The sequence below is a fragment of the Mobula birostris genome, chromosome 2 (genome assembly GCF_030028105.1).
Source record: "Mobula birostris isolate sMobBir1 chromosome 2, sMobBir1.hap1, whole genome shotgun sequence".
Classification (NCBI taxonomy): Eukaryota; Metazoa; Chordata; class Chondrichthyes; order Myliobatiformes; family Myliobatidae; genus Mobula; species Mobula birostris.
In genome coordinates, this window is record NC_092371.1 from 22,897,230 (window position 1) to 22,921,010 (window position 23,781).

At 41.7% G+C, this 23,781-nt stretch overlaps 1 protein-coding gene across 4 annotated transcripts in view; it reads left to right on the plus strand.

Moving 5' to 3' along the window:
* The window catches only part of LOC140185134 (AP-1 complex subunit gamma-1-like), a 134,676-nt gene extending 112,865 nt beyond the window's left edge, over positions 1-21,811 (plus strand). For 2 of the 4 annotated variants that reach the window (XM_072238471.1, XM_072238483.1), the window contains 5 exons: positions 1,044-1,145; positions 6,489-6,584; positions 10,759-10,919; positions 16,228-16,326; positions 18,837-21,811. In XM_072238471.1, coding sequence (XP_072094572.1) covers positions 1,044-1,145; positions 6,489-6,584; positions 10,759-10,919; positions 16,228-16,326; positions 18,837-18,938 — 560 coding nt within the window. In that variant the 3' untranslated portion in view covers positions 18,939-21,811. Of the gene's footprint in view, positions 1-1,043; positions 1,146-4,288; positions 4,841-6,488; positions 6,585-10,758; positions 10,920-16,227; positions 16,327-18,836 lie in introns of those variants that run through there. The other 2 variants (XM_072238493.1, XM_072238513.1) reach the window with 2 other exon arrangements.
* The last annotated feature ends 1,970 nt before the right edge of the window (positions 21,812-23,781 follow it).

A 23,781-nucleotide genomic window follows, 5' to 3' on the forward strand; every position in this document is an offset into this window, starting at 1 on the left:
TTGGTTAGTCATGATCAACTACACACAAAGCCATGTTGACTATTCCTAATCAGACCCTGTCTATCCAAATACATAATATTTGATCCTTGATTTCCTCACTTACAGACCTCAGTCAGTTTGGATTGACAACAACACCTCCTCCACAATTTCCATCAGCACAGATGCGCCACAAGGCTCTGTGCTTAGCCCCTGCTCTTCTCGCTTTATACTTGTGACGTGAGGCTAAGCATAGTCCAATGCCATATTTACATTTGTTGGCAACAGCACTGTCATTGGCCAAATCAAAGATGGTGACGAGTCAGCATATATGAAGGAGACTGAAAATCTGTTTTGAGTGGTGCGGTAACAATAAACTCTCATTCAATGTCAGCAAGACCAAGGAGCTGATTATTGACTTCAGGAGGAGGGATCCAGAGGTCCATGAGCCAGTCATCATTAGGGGATCAGAGGTGGACAGGGTCAGCAATTTTAAATCCCTTGGTGTTATCATTTCAGAGGATCTGTCCTGGGCCCAGTAGGTAAGTGCAGTTATCAAGAAAGAATGGTGGTGCCTCGACTTCCTTAGAGGTTTGTGAAGATTCTGCGTGACGTCTAAAACATTGACAAACTTCTACAGATGTGTGGTGGAGAGTATATTCTCCGGTTGCATAATGGCCTGGTATAGAAACACCAGTGCCCTTGAATGGAAAATTCTGCAAAAAGTAGTAGATACGATCCAGTCCATCATGGGTAAAGCCCTCTCCACCGCTGAGCGCATCTGCATGGAGTGCTGTTGCTGGAAAGCAGTATCCATCAACAAGGATGCCCACCACTCAGGCCATGGTCCCTTCTCGCTGCTGTCATCAGGAAGAAGGTACAGGAGCCTCAGGACCCACACCACCAGGTTCAGGAACAGTTATTACCCCTCAACCATCTGGCTCATGAACCGGTGGGGATAACTTCACCCAACTTCAACATCCCATAACTGAACTGTTCGTGTTCTCAATATTTACTGCTTATTATTTAATATTATTATTTCTCTTATTTTTCTTTTATATTTGCAGTTTGTTGTTTTTTTCCACATTGTTCGTCCTGTTGGGTGCAGTCTTTCATTGATTCTATTATATTTCTTGGATTTACTGTGTCTGCAAGAAAATGGATGTCAGGTTTGTATATGGTGACATACAGTATGTACTTCAATAATAAATTTACTTTGAACTTTATATATTCAGTCCCTTTGGAAACCTTCAGAAATTTGCCCACTGCTGATATCAGGCTCACCGGCCTATAATTCCTGGTTTACTCTTAGAGCATTTCTTAAACTCTTCATTTGCTCCTTCCTGTCTATACGTGCAATGCACCACCTTATTTTTCTTGACCAGGGCCTCAATATTTCGAAAACCAAGGTTCCCTAAACTTGTTATCCTTGCCTTTTATCCTAATAGGAACGTACAAACTCTGTACTCTCAAAATTTCACTTCTGAAGGACTTCTACTTACCAAGTACACAAAACAACCTGTCCCAATCCACACTTGCCAGATCTTTTCTGATATCATCAAAATTAGCCTTTTTCCAATTTAGAATCTTAACCCCAGGACCAGACCTATCCTTCTCCATAATTTTCTTGAAAAAATGACATTGTAATCACTAGATGCAAAGTGTTCCCCTAAAAAAAACTACTGTCACCTACCCTGTCTCATTTCCTAATAAATCTAGTTCCGCACTCTCTCTGGTTGGGCCCAATGTGCACGATGCAACAGTCTGCAATCTGTCTACAAATTTACTCCTCTGATTCCAGCAGACTGTTGGGTAGTCTATGCTTTTATCTCCTTAACTTGATCGTGACTTTCTTATTCCTCAGTTGCACCCATATAACCTCAGTAGACAAGCTCTCCAGTTGCTCCTGTCTGAGCACTACATTGACATTTTCCCTGACTAGTAATGCTAGCCCTCCCCTTTAATTCTTCTGCTCTATCATGTCTAAAACAATGAAACCCTGGAACATTGAGCTGCCAGTCCTGCAAATAATTCTCACTGGTGGCTACAATATCATAATTCTGTGTGTTGATCCATGCCCAAAGCTCATCTGCCTTTCCTACAATACTACTTGCAATGAAGTATACACAGCTCAGAACATTACTTTCACCATGCTCGACCTTTTGATTCCTGACTTTGTATGTAGGCTTAGTAACATTTTTTTTTCCCCACAACCAGTCCACTAACTGCTCTGGCACTCTGATTCCCATTCCCCTGCAACTCCAGTTCAAACCTTCCCGCAAGGATATTAGTCCCCCTCCAGTTCAGGTGCAAACTGTCTTTACAGTACATATCCCACCTTCCCTGGAAGAGAGTCCAATGATCAAAAAATCTGAAGCTCTCCCTCCTGCACCATCTCCTTAGCCATGTATTAAGCTGTGTGGTCTTCCTATTTCTGGCCTCATTAGCACGTGTTACAGGTAGCCCAACCGAAATCACAATACTGGGGGTCCTGTCCTTTAACTTAGCAGCTAACTCCTTGAACTCACTTTGCTGGACTTTGTCACCCGTTAACTTTGTTACCCATGTCATTTATTCTGAAGTGGACCAGGGCATCTAGCTGCTCACTCTAGGTCATCCTCCCCAACGCTATCCAAATAAATATATCCTGGTGTTGAAGGGAATGGCCACAGGGGTACTTGTCACTGGCTGTTTGTCTTTCCCTCTGGAGGGTCACTTGGTTACCTGTGTCCTGCACCTTGGGTGTAATTACCTCCCTGTCAGTCAATCCCTCAGCCTCCCAAATGATCCAAAGTTCATCTAGCTCCACCTCCTCCAATCTCTTAACAGGATCTGAAAGAAGCTGCATCTGGATGCACTTCTTGGAGGTATAGTCATTAGGGATACTGGAGGTCTCTGCCTATTGATGCAAGATGACACTGGTGAACCACAGCGATATTCTGAGGCTACATACAAGACTTTTAAATATACCTCTGTTGAATTGCTCACACTGCCAACTGCAACATGTAAATTCCCTCTAAGTAGTTTTAAACCAACCTAATAATCTACAGTTTTCACAATCATTTGAAGGATTTGGTGGACCAAGCAGGTATGCCACCTTTAAGCGGATGAAAATTCATCGCCATGCTGAAAGGTCTTGGCCCAAAGCGTCGATTGTACTCTTTTCCATAAATGCTGCCTGGCCTGCTGAGTTCCTCCAGCATCTTAGACCATAAAACAAAGGAGCAGAAGTCGGCCATTCAGCCCAGCGAGTCTGCTCCGCCAGTTTATCATGAGCTGATCCATTTTCCCATTTAGTCCCAGTCCCCCACCTTCTCACCATAACCTTTGATGCCCTGGCTACTCAGATACCTATCAATTTCTCCCTTAAATACACCCAATGACTTGACCTCCACTGCTGCCCATGGCAACAAATTCCATAGATTCACCACCCTCTGACTAAAAAAAATTTTTCGCATTTCTGTTCTGAAAGGGCGCCCTTCAATCCTGAAGTCATGCCCTCTCGTACTAGACTCCCCCATCACGGGAAACAACTTTGCCACATCCACTCTGCCCATGCCTTTCAACATTCAAAATGTTTCTATGAGGTCCCCCCTCATTCTTTTAAACTCCAAGGAGTACAGTCTAAGAGCGGTCAAATGTTCCTCATATGTTAACCCTCTCATTCCCAGAATCATTCCAGTGAAGCTTATCTGAACCCTCTCCAACATCAGCACGTCCTTTCTTAAATACGGAGCCCAAAACTGCACACAGTACTCCAAGTGAGTTCTCAACATCACATCCATGCTCCTATACTCTATTCCTCTAGAAATGAATGCCAACATTGCATTCGCCGCCTTCATCACCGACTCAACCTGGAGGTTAACCTTAAGGGTATCCTGCACGAGGACTTCCAAGTCCCGATGCATCTCAGAACTTTGAATTCTCTCCCTATTTAAATAATAGTCTGCCCAATGACTTGACCTTCACTGCCGCCCGTGGCAGCAAATTCCACAGATTCTCCACCCTCTTGTGTGTGTTGCTTGGATTTCCAGCATCTGCAGATTTTCTTTTATTTGAAGATGAGAGATCATTGTGTTCTATGTCTGTGCAAGTCATGGCTTTTTCCCAGCATGCCAAATACAGTGATCAGAGCAGAAGGTTTCTCAGTTTACAGAATGGATAAAACTGCTGATTCAGAAAAGGCAAAAGGTGGAGGTGTGTGTTTCATAATAAACTCTCAGTGGTGCTCCGATGTGGCAATCTTGTCAAACTCGTGTTCCCCCGACCTTGAACACCTAACTGTAAAATGTACTCTGTTCTATTTACCAAGGGAGTTCTCCATAATCCTGACTATAGTTTACTTCAATCAAGCACTTGAGATACTGCATGATGCCTTCTCCAAACAAGAAACAGTTCATCCTGGCACATTTCAAATCATATTCGGGGACTTCAATCAGGGTTGTTTGAAGAAAACCCTGCCTAATTGCCACCAGCATATAACCTATAGTACCAGAAATCCTAACACAGTAGACCGCTGTTATACTAAGATAAGAAATGATTACCGTTCCTTGCCCAAGCTGCATTTCAGTAATCGAATCACTTGGCTGTCCTTCTCCTCCCTGCATAGAGGCAGAAGCTGAAGAGCAAAGCTCCAGAGATTAGGTCAACAAAGGTGATTGTGGGAGGCAGAGGAGCAGCTACGGAACTGTTTCAAGTCAATGGACTGGGCCATGTTTAAGGACTCCTCTGTGGATCTGAATGGATACAGCATGGTTGTCACGGACTTCATTACATGTAGGTGATTTCAGATGAAGTCATTCAGTCTTCCCCTACCAGAAGCCCTGGATGAACCATGAGATCCACAATTTTCTGAGAGCCCGTTCAGAGGCATTCAAGTCTGATGACCAAGAAAGTTATAAGAAATCCAGGTACGATCTCTGAAAAGCTATTTCAGGGCAAAGTGGCATTTCCGGACTAAAATTGAATCAACAAAAATTGTGGCAGGGCTTGAATACTATCACCTCTTAAAAGTTAAATCAGCAACAAAGATGAATTGGCTTATACAGAGAGATAGAGCAGCTTGTGGACTGGTGCGAATACAACAACGAGTCTCAACATGGATTTACTAACGAGATGACTGTGGACTTCAGGAAGGTGAGGGCTGACCACTCCCCATTGCACATTAACAGCTGCTTCATGGAGAGAGTCAGACACAACAGGTTTCTTGGAGTGCATATCATGGATGATCTCACCTGATCCCTTAATATCACCTCTTTAGTCAAGAAAGCACAGCAGCACCTGCACTTCCTGAAGAGACTGAGGCAAGTAAGTTTCCCCACCCCCATTCTTACCACATTCTACTGCAGCACCATCGAGGGTGCCTGGACCAGCTGCATTGCAGTCAAGGCATCTGACTGCAAGGCTCTGCAACACATTGTGAGGACTGCTGAAAGAATCATCGAGATCTTTCTCCCCCACCCCCATCCAGGACATACACCAGAAGTACTGCGTTCAGGGAACCCTCAGAATTGTCAGGGACCCCTCCCATCCATCCCACAATCTCTTTGACCTCCTAACATCAAGCAGAAGGTTCAGCAGTATAAAAATAAAGACTGTTAGGCTGGGTAACTGCTTCTTCTCAAGATGGTGAGATCTCTGAATACCTTGCCACCCAGAACACATTATTTATGACAGCCCCAGTAACAGTAATGCATTTGTATATTTTAACTATATGTCATATATGCACTTTTTGTCAACTTGTATATGCATCTGCAGAATACTTTTTTGTCTGTTAATATTGCGATGATATTTTATGTGCTGTATGTGATATATGTACTGTGTTTTGCACATTGGTCCCTAAGGAACATTGTTTCATTTTGCTGTATATATGTATATGGTCGAATGACAATGAACTTGAACTTTCTTCCTGCCTTCCTCTCTTGGAAATGCCTCATCTTCATCAAGAATTGGTTCCAAAACCATGCAATGCAATCTGATACCTCAGCTAAGTGATTATTAATCACATCGCAGTTTTAACCCATATATGCAGTTATAAGAGCAGCATTAGAAAGTATCTGGTAACACGAGGCTGCTGATACTGTAATCTGGAGCAGAACAAAACAACCGGAGAAACTCAGTTGGTCAGTCCTGATCATGTTTTGACATTCCTTGACTGACTCACTGAGTTCCTCCAGTGGTTTTTTTTTGCATCAGAAAGTATCTGTTCAGTGATTGATAACCTAACCCATGGATGATGAAGAATAAAATGTAGCCCTACCTTGTCATCTTGACTCAACTAGTACCTGAAGGCATTAAGCAATCTAATAATTGGATTATTGAGGCATATCATTTGATGCTTAACTAATCTGTATGGGTAATAGTTTCTTAATTTTAAGTCTAGTATCAGAGAATAATGATTTTTAAAAATTACCGTAGACACACTGAATTATAAATGCATTGTAAAGTTGTAATGGACAAGATTTTAAAAAGCCAAAATGTTTATTTTTTTCTCATTCTATGATGTATTTCAGACTTGCAGTCATCAGGTGTGTCAGCTGGGCGGCCACAATTGGTTCCAGATGGTATTGCTCCTCCCAGTTTTCAGAATGCTTCCAGTTTAAAGCAAGGTAAGGTACAAGAAACCCCACACTGGAATAAACTGTGCAGAAATAGTGGTTTGCCATCTTTCCCAGCTGGTTGTGACATAAGCATATTGTGAAATTTCAATTTATTCTGAGTATGTACTCAGATGATGTTTGACTTATTGTAACAAACCTGAGGAATGGAATTCTTGGAAAAGCAAACTCAATATGTGGTCTGGAAAGCTCAAAAACTGATGTTGAACACTAGCATCTGAACTTGTAAATTCTTTTGATGCTTGCTACAAAACCAAAACTATCCAATTTCAGACTTAAAAGATCCACTTTGAAATTTGTGGGAGCTATTGGTTAGTTACTTCCCATTGAAATTTGTATAGAACTGAATCAAAAAGCAAGTAAAATGATTGCACGATTTGGTTTTAGCTTTAGTACTCAACAAAGCATAATTGAACTTACAAATACTAGTTCTGGTAAGGATACTTCTGTAAGTGATATCCTTCCCATCTAATAGTTTCTTCTTTCACAAGAATGAGGAAGGAAGTCTGAAAGTATAAATAAATAAGTTTCTAGTTACTGCTAAGATTATTTTCTTGGGTAGCAAGTCATGAAATTAGATTTTTATAGAAAATTGATTTCTGTTCAAATTGTTAATTGAGAATTTGTGATGGAGAAATTTTTTTTAGTATTGGCAGAACATTACAGGTGCTCTAATACAATACTCATAATAAGTTTCTGCTTGTTATAGAAATTTTTCTTCTAAGAGTATGGTTCATTGTTATTGTTTCTTAATCACATGTATCTTGGGTCTGTTTAATGTAACGTTAGTCACCTTGGCTCACTGCTGGAATTTGGGACATGGGTTTATACTCCAGACCAAACTTGAGCATGTGATTTTGATTTGTAATATTTATGTATGGCACTAAGTGCTGTCTTGATGGAGGCATCGTATGTCGGATGAATGTGGCTTTGTTTTAACATTTCACCTGTACTGATGAATGTTGGAGGTACCAAAATATGACTCTGTAGAGGTTCCTATGGTATCCTGACCAACATTTCTGGATGATGCCATTAACCATAGGCCAAATAGACACCCATTTTACAACGGTGCAGGAGGCTTTTGCATACCTCCAATAACACAGGTTTGGTTCCTGCCTCAAGGAGCTGACTATGAAGTTCTGTAAATTGTTCCTAGTTTATTTCAATGACAGGAGAATCAAGGGGTCATTGATGACATGTGAGTGTGACTACAGGGAGGCAAGAACTGGCAGAATGCTTTGAGCACTGGTATAGCTTGATATCCCAAATGGCCCTCTGTTGTAAAGAAATAATAAATATGAATGTCAGTAGGATCTTGCTGTACTTCAATGCAAGAAGCATCAGGAACAAAGGTGATGAACTGAGAGCTTGGATACATACATTGAATTATGATGTAGTGGCCATTACAGAGACTTGGCTGGCGCCAGGGCAGGAATGGATTCTCAATATTCCTGAATTTCAGTGCTTTAAAGGGGATGTGGGGGTGGGGGGGGAGGGGTGGCATTACTGGTCAGGGATACTATTACAGCTACAGGAGGAGTGGATAATGTAGCAGGATCCTCTTTTGAGTCACTATGGGTGGAAGTCAGGAACAGGAAGGGAGCAGTTACTCTATTGGGAGTATTCTATAGGTCCCCTGGTAGCAGCAGAGATACCGAGGAGTAGATTGGGAGGCAGGTTTTGGAAAGGTGCAAAAAATAACAGGGTTGTTATCATGGGTGACTTTAACTTCCCTGATATTCATTGGCACCTGATTAGTTCCAAGAGTTTAGACGGGGCAGAGTTTAAGTGTGTCCAGGACGGATTCCTGTCACAGTATGTTTACAGGCCAACTAGGGGGAATGCCATACTAGATCTAGTATTAGGTAATGAACCGGGTCAGGTCACAGGTCTCTCAATGGGTGAGCATCTGGGGGACAGTGACCACCGCTCCCTGGCCTTTAGCATTATCATGGAAAAGGATAGAATCAGAGAGGACAGGAAAATTTTTAATTGGGAAGGGCAAATTGAGGCTATAAGGCTAGCACTTGCGGGTGTGAATTGGGATGATGTTTTTGCAAGGATATGTACTATGGACATGTGGTTGATGTTTAGAGATCTCTTGCGGGATGTAAGGGATAAATTTGTCCCAGTGAGGAAGGTAAAGAATGGTACGGTGAAGGAACCATGGGTGACAAGTGAGGTGGAAAATCTAGTCAGGTGGAAGAAGGCAGCATACATGAGGTTTAGGAAGCAAGGATCAGATGGGTCTATTGAGGAATATAGGGTAGCAAGGAAGGAGCTTAAGAAGGGGCTGAGAAGAGCAAGAAGGGGGCATGAGAAGGCCTTGGCGAGTAGGGTAAAGGAAAACCCCAAGGCATTTTTCAATGATGTGAAGAAAAAAAGGATGACAGGAGTGAAGGTAGGACCGATTAGAGATAAAGGTGGGAAGATGTGCCTGGAGGCTGTGGAAGTGAGCGAGGTCCTCAATGAATACTTCTGTTCGGTATTCACCAATGAGAGAGAACTTGATGACGGTGAGGACAATATGAGTGAGGTTGATGTTTTGGAGCATGTTGATATCAAGGGAGAGGAAGTGTTGGAGTTGTTAAAATACATTAGGACGGATAAGGCCCCGGGGCCTGACGGAATATTCCCCAGGCTGCTTCACGAGACGAGGGGGAAGAGATTACTGAGCCTCTGGCTAGGATCTTTATGTCCTTGTTGTCCACGGGAATGGTATTGGAGGATTGGAGGGAGGCGAATGTTGTCCCTTTGTTCAAAAAAGGTAGTAGAGATAGTCCGGGTAATTATAGACCAGTGAGCCTTACGTCTGTGGTGGGAAAGCTGTTGGAAAGATTCTTGGAGATAGGATCTGTGGCTTAGAGAATCATGGTCTGATCATGGACAGTCAGCATGGCTTTGTGAAGGGCAGATCGTGTCTAACATGCCTGATAGAGTTCTTTGAGGAGGTGACCAGGCATATAGATGAGGGTAGTGCAGTGGATGTGATCTACATGGATTTTAGTAAGGCTTTTGACAAGGTTCCACACTAGTGGAGTCCCACAAGGATCGTTTCTGGGACCTGTACTTCTCATGATTTTTATTAACGACCTGAATATGGGGGTAGAAGGGTGGGTTGGCAAGTTTGCAGATGACACAAAGGTTGGTGGTATTGTAGATAGTGTAGAGGATTGTGGAAGATTGTAGAGAGACATTGATAGGATGCAGAAGTGGGCTGAGAAGTGGCAGATGGAGTTCAACTCAGAAAACTGTGAGGTGGTACACTTTGGAAGGACAAACTCCAAGGTAGAGTACAAAGTAAATGGCAGGATACTTGGTACTGTGGAGGAGCAGAGGGATCTGGGGGTACATGTCCACAGATCCCTGAAAGTTGCTTCACAGGCAGATAGGGTAGTTAAGAAAGCTTATGGGGTGTTAGCTTTCATAAGTTGAGGGATAGAGTTTAAGAGTCGCAGGGTAATGATGCAGCTCTATAAAACTCTGGTCAGGCCACACTTGGAGTACTGTGTCCAGTTCTGGTCGCTTCACTATAGGAAGGATGTGGAAGCATTGGAAAGGGTACAGAGGAGATTTACCAGGATGCTGCCTGGTTTAGAGAGTATACATTATGATCAGAGATTAACCAGGATGCTGCCTGGTTTAGAGAGTATACATTATGATCAGAGATTAAGGGAGTTAGGGCTTAAGAGGAATAGATAGAGTGGACAGCCATCACCTCTTCCCTAGGGCACCACTACTCAATACAAGAGGACATGGCTTTAAGGTAAGGGGTGGGAAGTTCAAGGGGGATATTAGAGGAAGGTCTTTAACTCAGAGAGTGGTTGGTGCATGGAATGCACTGCCTGAGTCCATGGTGGAGGCAGATACACTAGTGAAATTTAAGAGACTACTAGACAGGTATATGGAGGAATTTAAAGTTGGGGGGTTATATGGGAGGCAGGGTTTGAGGGTTGACACAACACTGTGGGCCGAATGGCCTGTACTGTGCTGTACTATTCTATGTTCTATGTCTTGTGAAATAGTTGCCACATTGAGTATATGATTGCCTTAACAATCCATAGCCAGTTTTTAGGATGTTTGGAGACCTGATGAGACATTATATAAATGGCATTTCAATGTTTTTGAATGTCTAAATCCAGTTAAGAAATGCAATTTGTTCCAGGTATACCTTCCATTGTCGCATTCAATCAAAATGGGCTGAAAATAGAATTTTCTTTTGAACGGTCCAAAGCAAACCCAAATATGCTATTCATTACCCTGCGTGCATCAAATTCCACTGAGATGGATATGAGCAACTTTGTTTTGCAAGCTGCGGTACCAAAGGTGAGTTTTGGATAGGTTGTCTATTGTTCAGGTGGTCAACATGCATAAAGTGAAAGTTGAGCTGAGGGGTTGGTATGACACAAGAAAATAATTACCTTTTATTTTCCAGGCTAGTGTTTGTCATTGAGACTGGAAACTGTAGCGTGCTAGTGTTTCCACCAATGTCTCAGTAATGCACTTCATCAAATGAATTTATACTGTCGTCTTGTCTGTCAAACCTTCCAACTGCCATGACCTAACACACCTTCCTCCAACATTTTACAAATGGTTCCCTCTCTTTGGATTCAGGTGGTTTCAGCTGCTGGACGAACAATTCAGCAACCTGGATTAACATTTCAGAGAAGCCAATTCAAATCCTATCATACCTGTCATGGAGCTTAAATTATGTTCTGAATTTAATTTTATGAGATGCTACTCAATAATGACTTAGAGCTACCACTTTGCGTAATCCCAACTTGTTCACAATCTGTCACCTTTACACAGCCTGGTCTCTGTTTGGCTTCAGACCTACCATGTGGTTGTTTTTTTTTATATTGCACTCAAATGGATAAGCAAACCATAAATTTGTAAAAAAAAAAACACTCAAGTTAACAGGGTTAGAATAAAAACAACAGGAATTCTGCAGACATTGGAAATTCAAGCAACACACATCAAAGTTGCTGGTGAACGCAGGGTCTCGGCCTGAAATGTCGACTGTACCTCTTCGTAGAGATGCTGCCTGGCCTGCTGCATTCACCAGCAACTTTGATGTGTGTTGCCTGAGGGTAAGAATAAAACTGGACAGGCCACTTGTACGTATTATTGATCTAACTAGCAAAGTTGATAACAGTGCAGTTGACTTGAAGATCTTCCTCACAAATACGAGAGCTATTCCAAAGATTTGAACTACAGCCTGATTATAGTCATACTCACACAATCATATCCTGGTTCAAATCCCACCCACCACCATAAACATTAATTAAAATGGCTCAGTATCTCCCAGTCCCATGATTTCTGCCACAGAAATGATAAGGGCAGCAGGTATGTGGAAACTTTACCATTTGCATATGCCCCTTCAAGAGACACCATCCTGTCATTGAAATCATACCATTTCTGGACCACCTTCTTGGGTTGTTACTGAGCTAAGCCTTTGATCCATACCCTTTCATATCCTTCTATATCCTCCATAACTTTGCTCAAGTAGAAGACAAAAGTGAATGGACTAGCTGTGCTGTTCTGATCTATATCCATCTGGCACTCCACTTTCCATGAAACAACTTATTCAAAGCAGTCTAACCTGCCTAGTTCCTCCAGCATTTTGTGTGTGCTGCAGCCAGCTACTGTTTTCCCCATCACTTCTGTTCTTCAGTCACTTTCAGTTCAACTTTTGCTATTTAGGCCCATCATGGTTTGCCACTGTTTCACTGCTTCTCTGTAAACGTCAATTATTTCCTGCCTGCACATCTCCTTTTCTTCTCAGACTACTAAGACACCTGGCCTCTCGCTGCTTAGACATCGTATCTCAAGGTCTCTTCCTTGCACTTTATTTATTCCTCTTCCACATGCTCATGTGAACATCTCCTTGGCCTGTAGCTTTATTCTTCATCCATTTCTGACACCTCTGGAAAAACTCCATGCGACTATTTTTCTATATTGTAAGTACATAAAAGTCACTGGGTATAAAGTATGACTTTTGTTTCCAGTGGCGAAATGTACAGTTGACATTGGAGTTTAAAGTGCCTAAGGGTCAACTTCCACCTTGTATTTTAGCTGGGGGAAGCAAGGGCATAAGACATTATTCCCCTTTAAATGTTAATACTTTGTGTGGGGCAATATATTTAAAATATCTAGCTTAAGTATCAATTTGAAAACCTGTTGTTATATTGAGAGGAGAAATGAACTCTCTCTCACAGGGGATCTCTGGTGTAATAGAGGTGATATGTTCCATACCCGAAACTCTTTGTAATTGGGCCATGAATTGCTTCTCCTTTTACATTTGTGTAATATGTGTCCAAAATATTGGTACCCTACTTGAATTTAATTAACCTCTATCTTGTATTTAAAGCAAGAGTCCCTCCCCTTTCTCGATCTCTCAGTCTCAATCTCTGGAGACAGCTTATCTACTGACTTCTATTACACAGTGTTGGGCACATGGCCAAGTGGTTAAGGCGTTCATCTAGTTATCTCAAGGTCGCTAGTTCGAGCCTCAGCTGTGGCAGCGTGTTTGTGCCCTTGAGCAAGGCATTTAATCACACATTGTTCTAGTCTGTGCAAGGAGTGGCGCCCCACACAGACTTCCAATCTGCGCCTTGTAAGGCATGAAAATGCCCAACGCAGGCCTTTCATGGTCTGAGTCGACATTCCCCCTCTATTACAAACCCACAGACTCTCTCAGCAACCTGGACTATACCTCCTCCCACCCTGTTATTTGTAAAAACACCGTCCCCTTCTCTCAATTTCTCTGTCTCTGCCGCATTTGCTCTCAGGATGAGGCTTTTCATTCCAGAACGAAGATGTCCAGCTTTTCAAAGAAAGGGGCTTCCCTTCCTCCACCATCAGTGCTACCCTCAACCACATACCTTCCATTTCACGCACATCTGCTCTTACCCCATTCTCCCGCCACCCTACCAAGGATAGGGTTCCTATTGTCCTTACCTTCCACTCCTCCAGCCTCTGGGTCAACACATAATTCTCCGAAACTTCCGCCATCTCCAACCACCAAGCACATCTTTGCCTCCCCCTACCCCACTTTCTGATTTCTGTAAAGGTCACTCCCTACATGACTCTTTTGTCCATTCGTCCTTCCCTACTGATCTCCCTCCTGGCACTTACCCTTGCAAGCGGAACAAGTGCTACATCTGCCCCTATACCTCCTCCATCACGACCATTCAGGGCCCTAAAAGGTTCGTCCAGGTGAGGTGACACTTAACCTCTGAGTCTCTTGGGGTCATATACTGTGTCCAGTGCTCCTAGTGTGGCTTTCTATATATCGGTGAGACCCGACGTAGATTGGGAGACTGCTTCGCCGAGCTCGTGCGTTCCATCCACTTGAAAAAGCGTATTTCCCAGTGGCCACCCATTTTAATTCCACTTCCCACTCCCATTCTGATATGTCCATCCATGGCCTCCTCCATTGTTGTGTTGAGGCCACACTTGGGTTAGAGGAACAACACCTCGTATTCCATCTGGATAGCCTCCAACCTGTGGCATAAACATTGATTTCTTGAACTTCCAATAGTATTCTCTTCCCCCCCCCCCCCCAACTTCCTTCACTATTCTCCATCCTCTTTTCCCTTTCTTGCCTTATCTCCTTGCCTACCCATCGCCTCCCTCTGGTGCTTCATCCCCCTTTTCTTATTCCATAGCCTTCTGTCCTCTATCAGACCCCCCCCCCCTTCCCCAGCCCTGTATCGCTTTCACCAATCAACTTTCCAGCTCTTTATCCCTCCCCCTTCAGGTATTACCAATCACTTTGTGTTTCTCTCTCTCTCCCCCCCCCCCCCACCTTGTAAATCTACTCCTCAGTTTTTTTATTCCAGTCCTACTGAAGGGTCTTGGCCTGAAATGTCAACTGTACTCTTTTCCATAGATACTGCCTGGTCTGCTGAGTTCCTCCAACAATAATACTGTTGGCTCATTGGATCTTATTCATAGAAATTCTCAATGGATGTCTATCAATTGTGGGAATTTTAATTGCTGTTCGAGAGAGTACTGCAATATTTTAATTGTTTTCCTGGTGAGGTTCTTGTGGCTTTTCTGCACATTGATATTGCTTTCACCTATGTTTTTGTATCTTCTGTGTCATGATGATTGGCAGACAAACTTGTTTGGCACTACACCAGGAACCTCCCAGAGTAGATTTAATAATCCCTATGACAGCATTTAATGTGCCCATAGAGTTGTGTATGGTAGTTGCACAGCCACAAGGTGTCCTGCTGTAATAAAAGCAGAAAACGCTGGAAGCACTTCAAAGTTCAAAATATATTTATTATCAAAGTATGTATATGTGACAATATAATACCTTGAGATTCATTTTCTTATAAGCATTCACTGTAGAACAGAGGAACACAATAGAATCAATGAAAAACTACACAGCAAGACTTAGGTTATACAGTATCTGTGGAGAGAGTTACAGAGATAATGTTTCAAGTCAAAGACCCTGCTGCTGAACTTAGGAGGGCAAAATAACTAGTTTTGAGTTGCAGAGAGGGTGCAGGGGATAGAACATAAGGAATTTCTAAGACAGTGAGATCAGGGATGCCGTGGTGATAAGTTGTAGTGGCAATCTGATTGGCTAGTTAATGGGGGAAGTTAAAGAGTACATAGATATGTGAGTAAGTGTCAAATGCAGGGTTATAGACAGGGTCAACAGGTCAAGCCGAGCCAAATATCACATGAACTGTAGAAGAAATGGTCCTTTCTGATACAAGCAGAGCAAGTGCGTTATCCAAAGTTTTAGAATTTAATATTGAATCCAGCAGGCTTCAGTGCCTCCAGACGGAGGAGGTGCTCTTCCTCCAGCTTACATTTGGACACCCTCGTAACAGTACAGGAGACCATAGACAGGTCAGAGTGGGAATGGGCTAGAAAAGTAAAGTAGCAGGCAACCAGGAGCTCTTTTCATCCCTGCAGATAATAAATGCTCCACAAACTGGTTACTCAATCTGTTTCTAAAATGTAGAAAAGACCCCCATTGTGAACAATGAATGCAATACACTAGATTAGAGGAAGTGCAAGTGAATCTCTGCTTGTCTAAGAAGGAGCAAAAGATGGTGGAGGAGGAGGAGGAACAGAATAGGGACCCATAAGAAAATGATCCCTTTTAAAGTCTGAAAAGAGAGAGCAAGGCACATCTTGTGACGTAAGCTTGTTGAACCTCACAGAAATTGTGGATGATTCTTTGAATGGCGGGGGGGTGATGCAGTAGTAACTGAAAACAAGGGGAGCTCTGTTCTTTGTCAAAGAGAGGGCGTGAGGTCAGAGCTGCAGAAAATGAGATGCAGCTAAAGACTGATAGAGACATTTCAGAGACCTTGGGTTGAAATGTGCTGTTGTATTCTTAAGGTAAGAAGTGAAAAACATGATGCCAACTCAAATTTACCATGAAACAGTAAGACCATGAGAAAGAGAAGCAGAAGTGGCCTATTTAGCCCAGTGAGTCAGCTCAGTCATTCAATCATGGTTGATTTACTATCCCCCTCAACCCCATTCCCCTGCCTTCTCCCCATAAACTTTGATGCCTTTACTAATCAAGAACCAAATAGGACCAAGAAGGGGTTAGGCATGGAGACTCTGAAATGGTCATTTATATCCAATTTCTGTCTTGCAGTCTTTTCAACTACAATTGATGTCCCCCAGTGGCAGCGTCATTCCTGCTAGGAATTCTGGAGCAGTCACGCAGGTGATGAGAGTTCTCAATTCACAAAAGGTTGGTCTTTCATCCTTGCCATCACCTACAACCTGGTGAATGCCGCAGTTAAATGTAACCATTTCTTGCCAATGGCTCTAGCACCTGTTATATGAAATATTTGTGTTTTAAACAATGGTATACAGTATGTGTAATTGCCTCACTTGCATGTTTAGGTTAGAGTGTAGTTTAATGCAGCTTTGAAAGGCTGCTACAGGAGAAGCACCGGTGAAGTGAATCACAGAATAATTTGAGAGATCGATTAATGTTTGAGTGTGATCGTTAGGTCTGAAAAATGTTGCAGGATTTGAAGATCTCCAGAAGAAGAATTTAAAAAGAAATGGTAAGGGAGGGGAAAATGTTTCACATCAGTTGAATAGCTAAGAGGACAAGTAAAGATTGCTTTGCAGTAAGTGCAAATAGAAATTGCAAATCCATTTCAAATAACATATTTGGAAGAAATGAGTGCAGTGAGTGGTCTGAAATTCTTAAACAAAGTGCTGTATTGGATCTTTACAGGTAAAAAGTGTCCAATCCGAAGATGTGCCATTCCATAATCTTATGTTGCAATGCTGTTGGAGATAAAAGACAGAGGGGGTACAATTAAATGAAAGGTGTTTGGAAGATCTTTGCAACCAAACACATTTCCCTCAAAAGCAACCACTCAAACTTGTTTTGTTCAGTAGAAAATAGACTGTATTTCAAGTACTGAATTCAGTGTATTAAATTGCAAAAAAAAAGGGCAAGGAAATTCCTCTTTCTGCTGAATGATGTATTTGGGGCCCTGGTTCTAATTTGTACACATTCAACTAGAATCATCTGTATTTGACTCCACTATTTCCTTGAAATAGGAGTTGTTACTGGAACTCTAGGGTCCAATCTATACCTGCCTTTCCATGGAAAGTTTTAAACATCTTTTGCTGCAGCACTACCTATTCCATTTTTTTTTGTTTGTTTGAGGTACTGAGATGACATTGAAAGACTATAATCAGATTAGTTCCTGTTTTAGCTCAAAATAGATGATTTTGTTTTCAATTCCTACATTACTTGAAGTATTCCACTTCTGAATTATTACTTTCTCATTTCTTCCTCTTCTTCAGCAGAACTCCATGTTAAACCCACTAATTCCCACAGCTATCTTGATTACAGTTACATTCCACTGCCTGTACTTTTCTTCAATAATTCCCCTCACCCAAGTGATTCGAAACTCCTACTCCAATTAAAACGTTTTGTTCCAATTAACATAAACTGTTAATCAAACTGATTTACGTTCAATAAAACAAATCGTATAAGTTATACTGTAGATGTGCCTTGGTCATCAGTTGTTTGAATTGAGTTTCTATGTATGCAAGTGCCCAGTCCAATTCATCATTCTGTTGAAAGTGGCAACCCTATTTAAACATTAACTAAATATCTCTAAAATTAGTGCTACTTCCACCTTCAGTCATACTAACAAGTTACATATTGTTTAATTGATATTTAGAAAGCCAACAAGCATCGTAGGCCATAACTGTTGAACTGCCAGCTGATTCTTTGATCAGGCCTTGTCATTAGCTTATGACTTTGAATTTGCCTGAAGGACAAGGGGTAGAAAATATTATTCCTTGTAACGACATATTGCTATATAAAGTTGGTGTACAAGAATCTCCCCTGGCCAAACACCTGTATCTTTCTCCCTTCTTAGCTTTTAAGAAAAGAATTTGAGCCAAATAACTGCCTGTAGGAAGTGAGTTCAGCTTCAATATTCAAAAGGGATTGTTCCTTCTGCATATTGGAACTCTCCTCTGATGTTTCCTCCTATGACAACTTCCAATGAAAATGCAGTAGAGAATCTCTCGCTTCCCCACTCTTTCTAGTATTCAAATGGTGTTTTGCTGTACTTTTCCTTTTGAGTAAATTGTAAAAGTTCCTTTTGTCCTTACCTGTCACCTCATGAGCCTCTGAAGCCAACGCATCATCCTCTGCAACTTCCGCCATCTCCAAAGGGATTCTGCCACCAAACATATCTTTACCTGCCCCCCCCCCCCGGCCCCCTCCACTTACTGCAGGGATAGCTCCCTCCATGATTCCCTTGTCCATTTGTCCCTCCCCACTAATCTCCTTCCTGGCACTTATTCCTGCCAGTGGCCAAAGTGCTGCACCTGCCCATTCACCTCCTTCCTCACCTCCGTTCAGGGCCCCAAACAGTCCTTCCAGGTGAGGCAACACTTCATCTGCAAATCTGCTGGGGTCATCTATTGTGTCTGGTGCTTCCAATGAAGCCTTCTCTACATTGATGAGACCTGTTGTAAATACAAAATTGAGTTTGTATAGAAGTGGCAGGAACTGTGTCTTTGTTCTATTTGAACCATTCGTAACTGAGCTTGATGCCTTGCCTTGTAGTTGTTTCCGCTACTAGGGTAATCATAAAGCACCAAATTCATATTGTGGAGTGAATTTTCATTTCCATTTGAAGTTTCCTGGAAACAATGAGGTATAGTAATTGTGCCTAATACTGAAGACTGATCTAAGGTTTTGTTTTGCTTTTGAAGCACCCATTGAGGATGAGGCTGAAGTTGATGTACAATCACAAGGAAGTGCCAACTGAGGTAATGACAGATGTCAATGAATTCCCAACCCAAGCCTGGGAGTGATTTGAACAGGAATGTTGAATCCATGGACTAGACTTTACACTGTGATTGCTGGCCAGAAGCTGCTGCAATATACAGTCACCCTGTGGACAAAGCTAGCATCAGACTTCACCAGTATTGAAGAGGAAACTGTTTCCTTCCTAATAATTCTACAAGGACAATATTTCTGTGTTGGATCCATTGTATTTCTGAGGTGGAATCTCATAACAATCTGTTACCATGGATCTGTTTGTAATAAGATGTTAAGTAGCTTTGAACAAAAATAATACCTACATGATTAAGTAGGAACAAAATCATGCATTCAGAACCCAGCTCTTTGGTTTAGCTGAGAATTCTATTTATTATTTGAAAGGTTCAGAGAAAACAAAGAATATTCATGTTAATGCTGTGACAACTTGTACAATTTAATATAGCTACATAATTAATTTGAGATTGTTACATGTCTGTTGTTCCGTTGATGGTTTTCTTCAGATAGATGCAAACCTCTTTTTAAAAAAAAAAAAAGCCCTCTTGCCTTGTTCCAAGAAGACCAGAGCCCTCATGTTGCAGACTCCATAATAGATTCAGGCTTTTGGCAGTATGATAGTGTCATTATGCCAGCACTGGTCCTCCACTGTAATGACCTGTGTTCATTTAAGGAATGGAACAGGGTGAGGAGAGAAAGCAGTTTTGTTTACAGTCCAGATTGTGGCTTTCCCCCTGAAGAAAATCCTGGTGACAGTGAGCCTTTAACCACACAGTAAGCTATTTAAAAAATGCAACACTTCCTTTACTGAAGATCTGCACTGTAGTTACATACTTGTTTTGCACTGATATGAAAGATAAACAAAACTCAACACTTGCTACTCACCAAAATGTCACCGCTTAAAAGGAATGAGACTTAACTTTTGCGCATTTTGAAATGAGCCATTTTGCAGGTTCTTTGGAACAATATGTTTTTAGGCTTTGTGTTTTCTTGTCTATATTGTAATGTGGTACAGTTCTCATTTTGGTAACCTTTTTGTTCACTGTTTCCAGATGTCTAGCAATTGAAAACAAAAAAAGTTGACCTATCAGCATAGTACAATGCTGCTATTTTGTTTAAACCTAAGGCAAGGTTTCTCTTACTGAAGGAGACTTGAATATTGTTTTCCAAAATAGAACTAGTTAATTTTCTTCTATGTTCTCATTAATTTTTTTAAATAAAAAAAATCTAAATTCTATATACTAAAGACTGACGGCCAGTATTGCAGTTTTTGTTATTCTGCCTTCACCTTCAAAGGGGTGTGGAGTATGTAGTTAACATTCATAACTGCAGTTCACAGATCAAAACAAATTCCTAATGCTTTAAATAAATTCTGCTTACATCTGTCTTCCATTTATAGACAGATTAATTGGGTAGGGAAGGTGAGAATAAGGGGAGATTAAATTGGAGTTTTGTTTATTGCGTTTGTGTCACCCTGGTTGGGTATTTTCTTTTTGCTTTGTGTAAATGTACAACCTGTCCTACTGTTCAGTTTTGAAGCTGCTGGTGTAGAAAGTGCAATGCCAGTTGCAAGGTTTGTGTTCCAGGATTGTGGATGTGTGGCGTAATGGCCAACTTGCCTATGGCTGATGACAGCAAGCTACATCAAATGAGCCCTTAGAGACAACTCCATATTCATTAGTTCAAAATGTATTTTGATGTTTGACTCAGTATATCTCCATTTGGAGACTAATTATATCGCTCATATTGCATCACCACTGTATGCTGCATTGCAGTTAAGAACATGAATGTAGTGAACCTCTGCCCAAGAGAGCCATTGTGAAGTTAATGAAATTACAAATCCCTAAACAATGGTCACAAAGGTTACTCTGCTGATAAATGTCTGCACCAAAACCGTACAAGGTTATATTTTCCAGATTGCAAGCAAGGGAAACCCAGATAACTGTAAGCCTCGTGTTACCCAAGTGAGATTTAGTGAATACTTTTAGAATCTGCTCATTTAATAAATGGTCTGGATAGTTTGGGTCATCTCCAATAACACTATATGCCCAAAAAGTAGCACAATCAATGGGGCAACCCCAGTGGACTATGGATTTCTCTGCAAAACTGCTGCTGCACCATCCCGTTTTGCTGTAGTCATGTTCTCAGTTTATATACATTTTCAAAGTGTTCAAATGAACTTTCATTTTGTTCAGTGAATGTTGTACACAGTGGTGCAGACACAAATGTAGGGTTGTTAACTTTGTACCCAGTAATAAAAAAAAATTAGCCGAGGATGGTTTCTTGTACATCTGGAGATCTATGAAAGACCAGGAGTGGTTCATAGGAGCCATTTCAGTTTTGTTATAACTTCTGTATGGAGAATGTAAACAAGTATCGATAACGTGAATAAATGGCTCAGAACTGAGTGAAACAGAAGAGCAACGGGTTCAGCCTAGCACATGGTGTGGATTATTGGTTGTAACCGTTGTGAGGGGGCTTCCTGACTACAACCGAGTTATTAGCTGGTGCATGTAACTATGTGTATTCTGTAATCCCGGCTGGCTGGTGGTTGACTGAGAGTGGTGGATACATATCTAGGTAATTTTATTTTAATTTAATTTCCCTTGAGATGTACTGATGAGATATGGCAGTGATGTCTATTGAGTATATCACGGGTAAATAGAAATAAAGACCACCCATCGGTTCAGTACACTTTGGCAATGAATAAAAGTTATTTGGAAAGCAAGTCTCATGTTTTAATTTCTGTTGAAGGCATTATCTATGTCTCCATCTCATCTTTGACTAAATGGCTTGGTTTCGTAAAATCTAGTTGAATTTGCATTTGGTCTGGGAGCTATCCCTTCGAATCAACTGCACATCAACATGTACTTAAAGTGAGGAATTTCTGTAAACTGACCATAAGAAAATCTGCAGAGGCTGGAAGTCCAAATAATACACACAAAATGCCGGAGGAGCTCAGCAGGCCAGGAAGCATTTAGGAAGAGTACAGTCGACATTTCAGGCTGAAACCCTTTGGCAGGAGTGGAGAAAAATGGTGAGGAGTAGATTTAGAAAGTGGTGGGAGGAGAGAGAGAAACACAAGGTTGATAGGTGAAGTCTGAAGGGGGAGGGATGAAGTAAAGCCACTGAGAAGTAAATTGGTAAAAGAGACAGAAAGCCATGGAAGAAAGAAAAGTGGGGAGGAGCACCAGACGGAGGCGATTGGTGTGCAAGGAAATTTAAAAGGGGGGGGGGAGAATGGGAAATCGTGAAAGAGAGAGGGAGTAGAGGCATTACCAGAAGGTCGAGAGATCAAAGTTCATGCCATCAGGTTGGAGGCTACCCAAATGGAATATAAGGTGGTGTTCCTCCAACGTAAGTGTGGCCTCATCACAACAGTGGAGGAGGCTATAGATAGACGTATGGGAAGTGGAATTAAATGTGTCTGGTGCTCCTGGTATGGCATCTTGTATATCGGTGAGACCCGACATAAATTGGGAGTCCGCTTTGCTGAGTGCCTACACTCTCTGCCTGGAAAAAGTGGGATTTCCCAGTGGTCAGCCATTTTAATTTCACTTCCCATTCCCATTCCAATATGTCTATCCATGGCCTCCTCCACTGTCATGATGAGGCCACACTTAGGTTGGAGGAACAACTTGTATTCTGTTTGGGTAGCCTCCAACCTGATGGCATGAACATTAATTTCTGGAACTCACAGTAATGCCCCCCACCCCCTCTCCTTCACCATTTCCCATCCCCTTTTCCCTCTCTCACCTTATCTCCTTGCCCACCCATCACCTCCCTCTGGTGTTCCTTCCCTCTTCTTTCTTCCATGGCCTTCTGTTTCTTTCACCAATTTATTTACCAGCCTTTTACTTCATCCCTGCCACACCCCGCCCCCCACCCCCGGCACCTTTTAAATCTACTCCTTAGCTTTTTTTCTCTAGTTATGCTGAAGGGTTTTTGCCCAAAACATTGACTGTACCCTTCCTAGATGCTGCCTGGCCTGCTGAGTTCCTCCAGTATTTTGTGTGTGTTGTTTGCATGAACTGGGCTGGATTTCTACAAGCATAGAAATGTTAATGTGTGAGTTGGGGAAGGGGTGAGTGTAGTGGCCATTCTTAAAGAGATGGTGTTGGGGTATCTGAAGGTAAATAAGTCATTTGGACCAAATGGATTACATCCTGGAGTTTTGAAAGAGGTAGCTGAAGAGATTGTGGTGGCATTAATAGCAATCTTTTAAGAATCAGTGGAGTCTGGTAGCGTCCCAGAGCACTGAAAATTCACAGCTGGGTCACTACTAATTAAGAAGGGAATTGTAGGTTGGTTAGCTTGACCTTTTAGCTGGGTAAGAGAATTTTAAGGATGAGGTTCTGGGTACCTGGAAGTATATGATAAAATAAGAGAAAGTTAGCATGATTTTGTTAAAAGGTGCTCTTGACTGGCATGTCTGTTAGAATGCTTCAAGGAAGTAACAAGCAGGTTAGATAAAGGAGAGTTGGTGAATGTTACTTACTTTGATTTTCAGATAACCTTGATAAGGTGCCACACATAAAGCTGCTGGACAAGATAAAAGCCCATGGAACAGCTTCTCCCCTGCTACGTTCAGATTTCTGAATGGTTAATGAGTATAGTACCTCGGAGTGTTTTCTTTTTTTTGGCTCTCTTTTTACACTGCTTATTTAATTTAAAATTTTTAACTATATTATTGTAATTTAGGTTTTTTATTATGTATTGCAATGCACTACTGCTGCAAAACAACAAATTTCACAACATATGCCAGTAATATTACACCTCATTCTGATTCTTACTACTTTTCACATTAAGTTAATGATCTGGATAATGAGTAATCTCGTCAAGTTTGCTTACGATTCCAAGGTGGCTGAATGAATAGGTAAT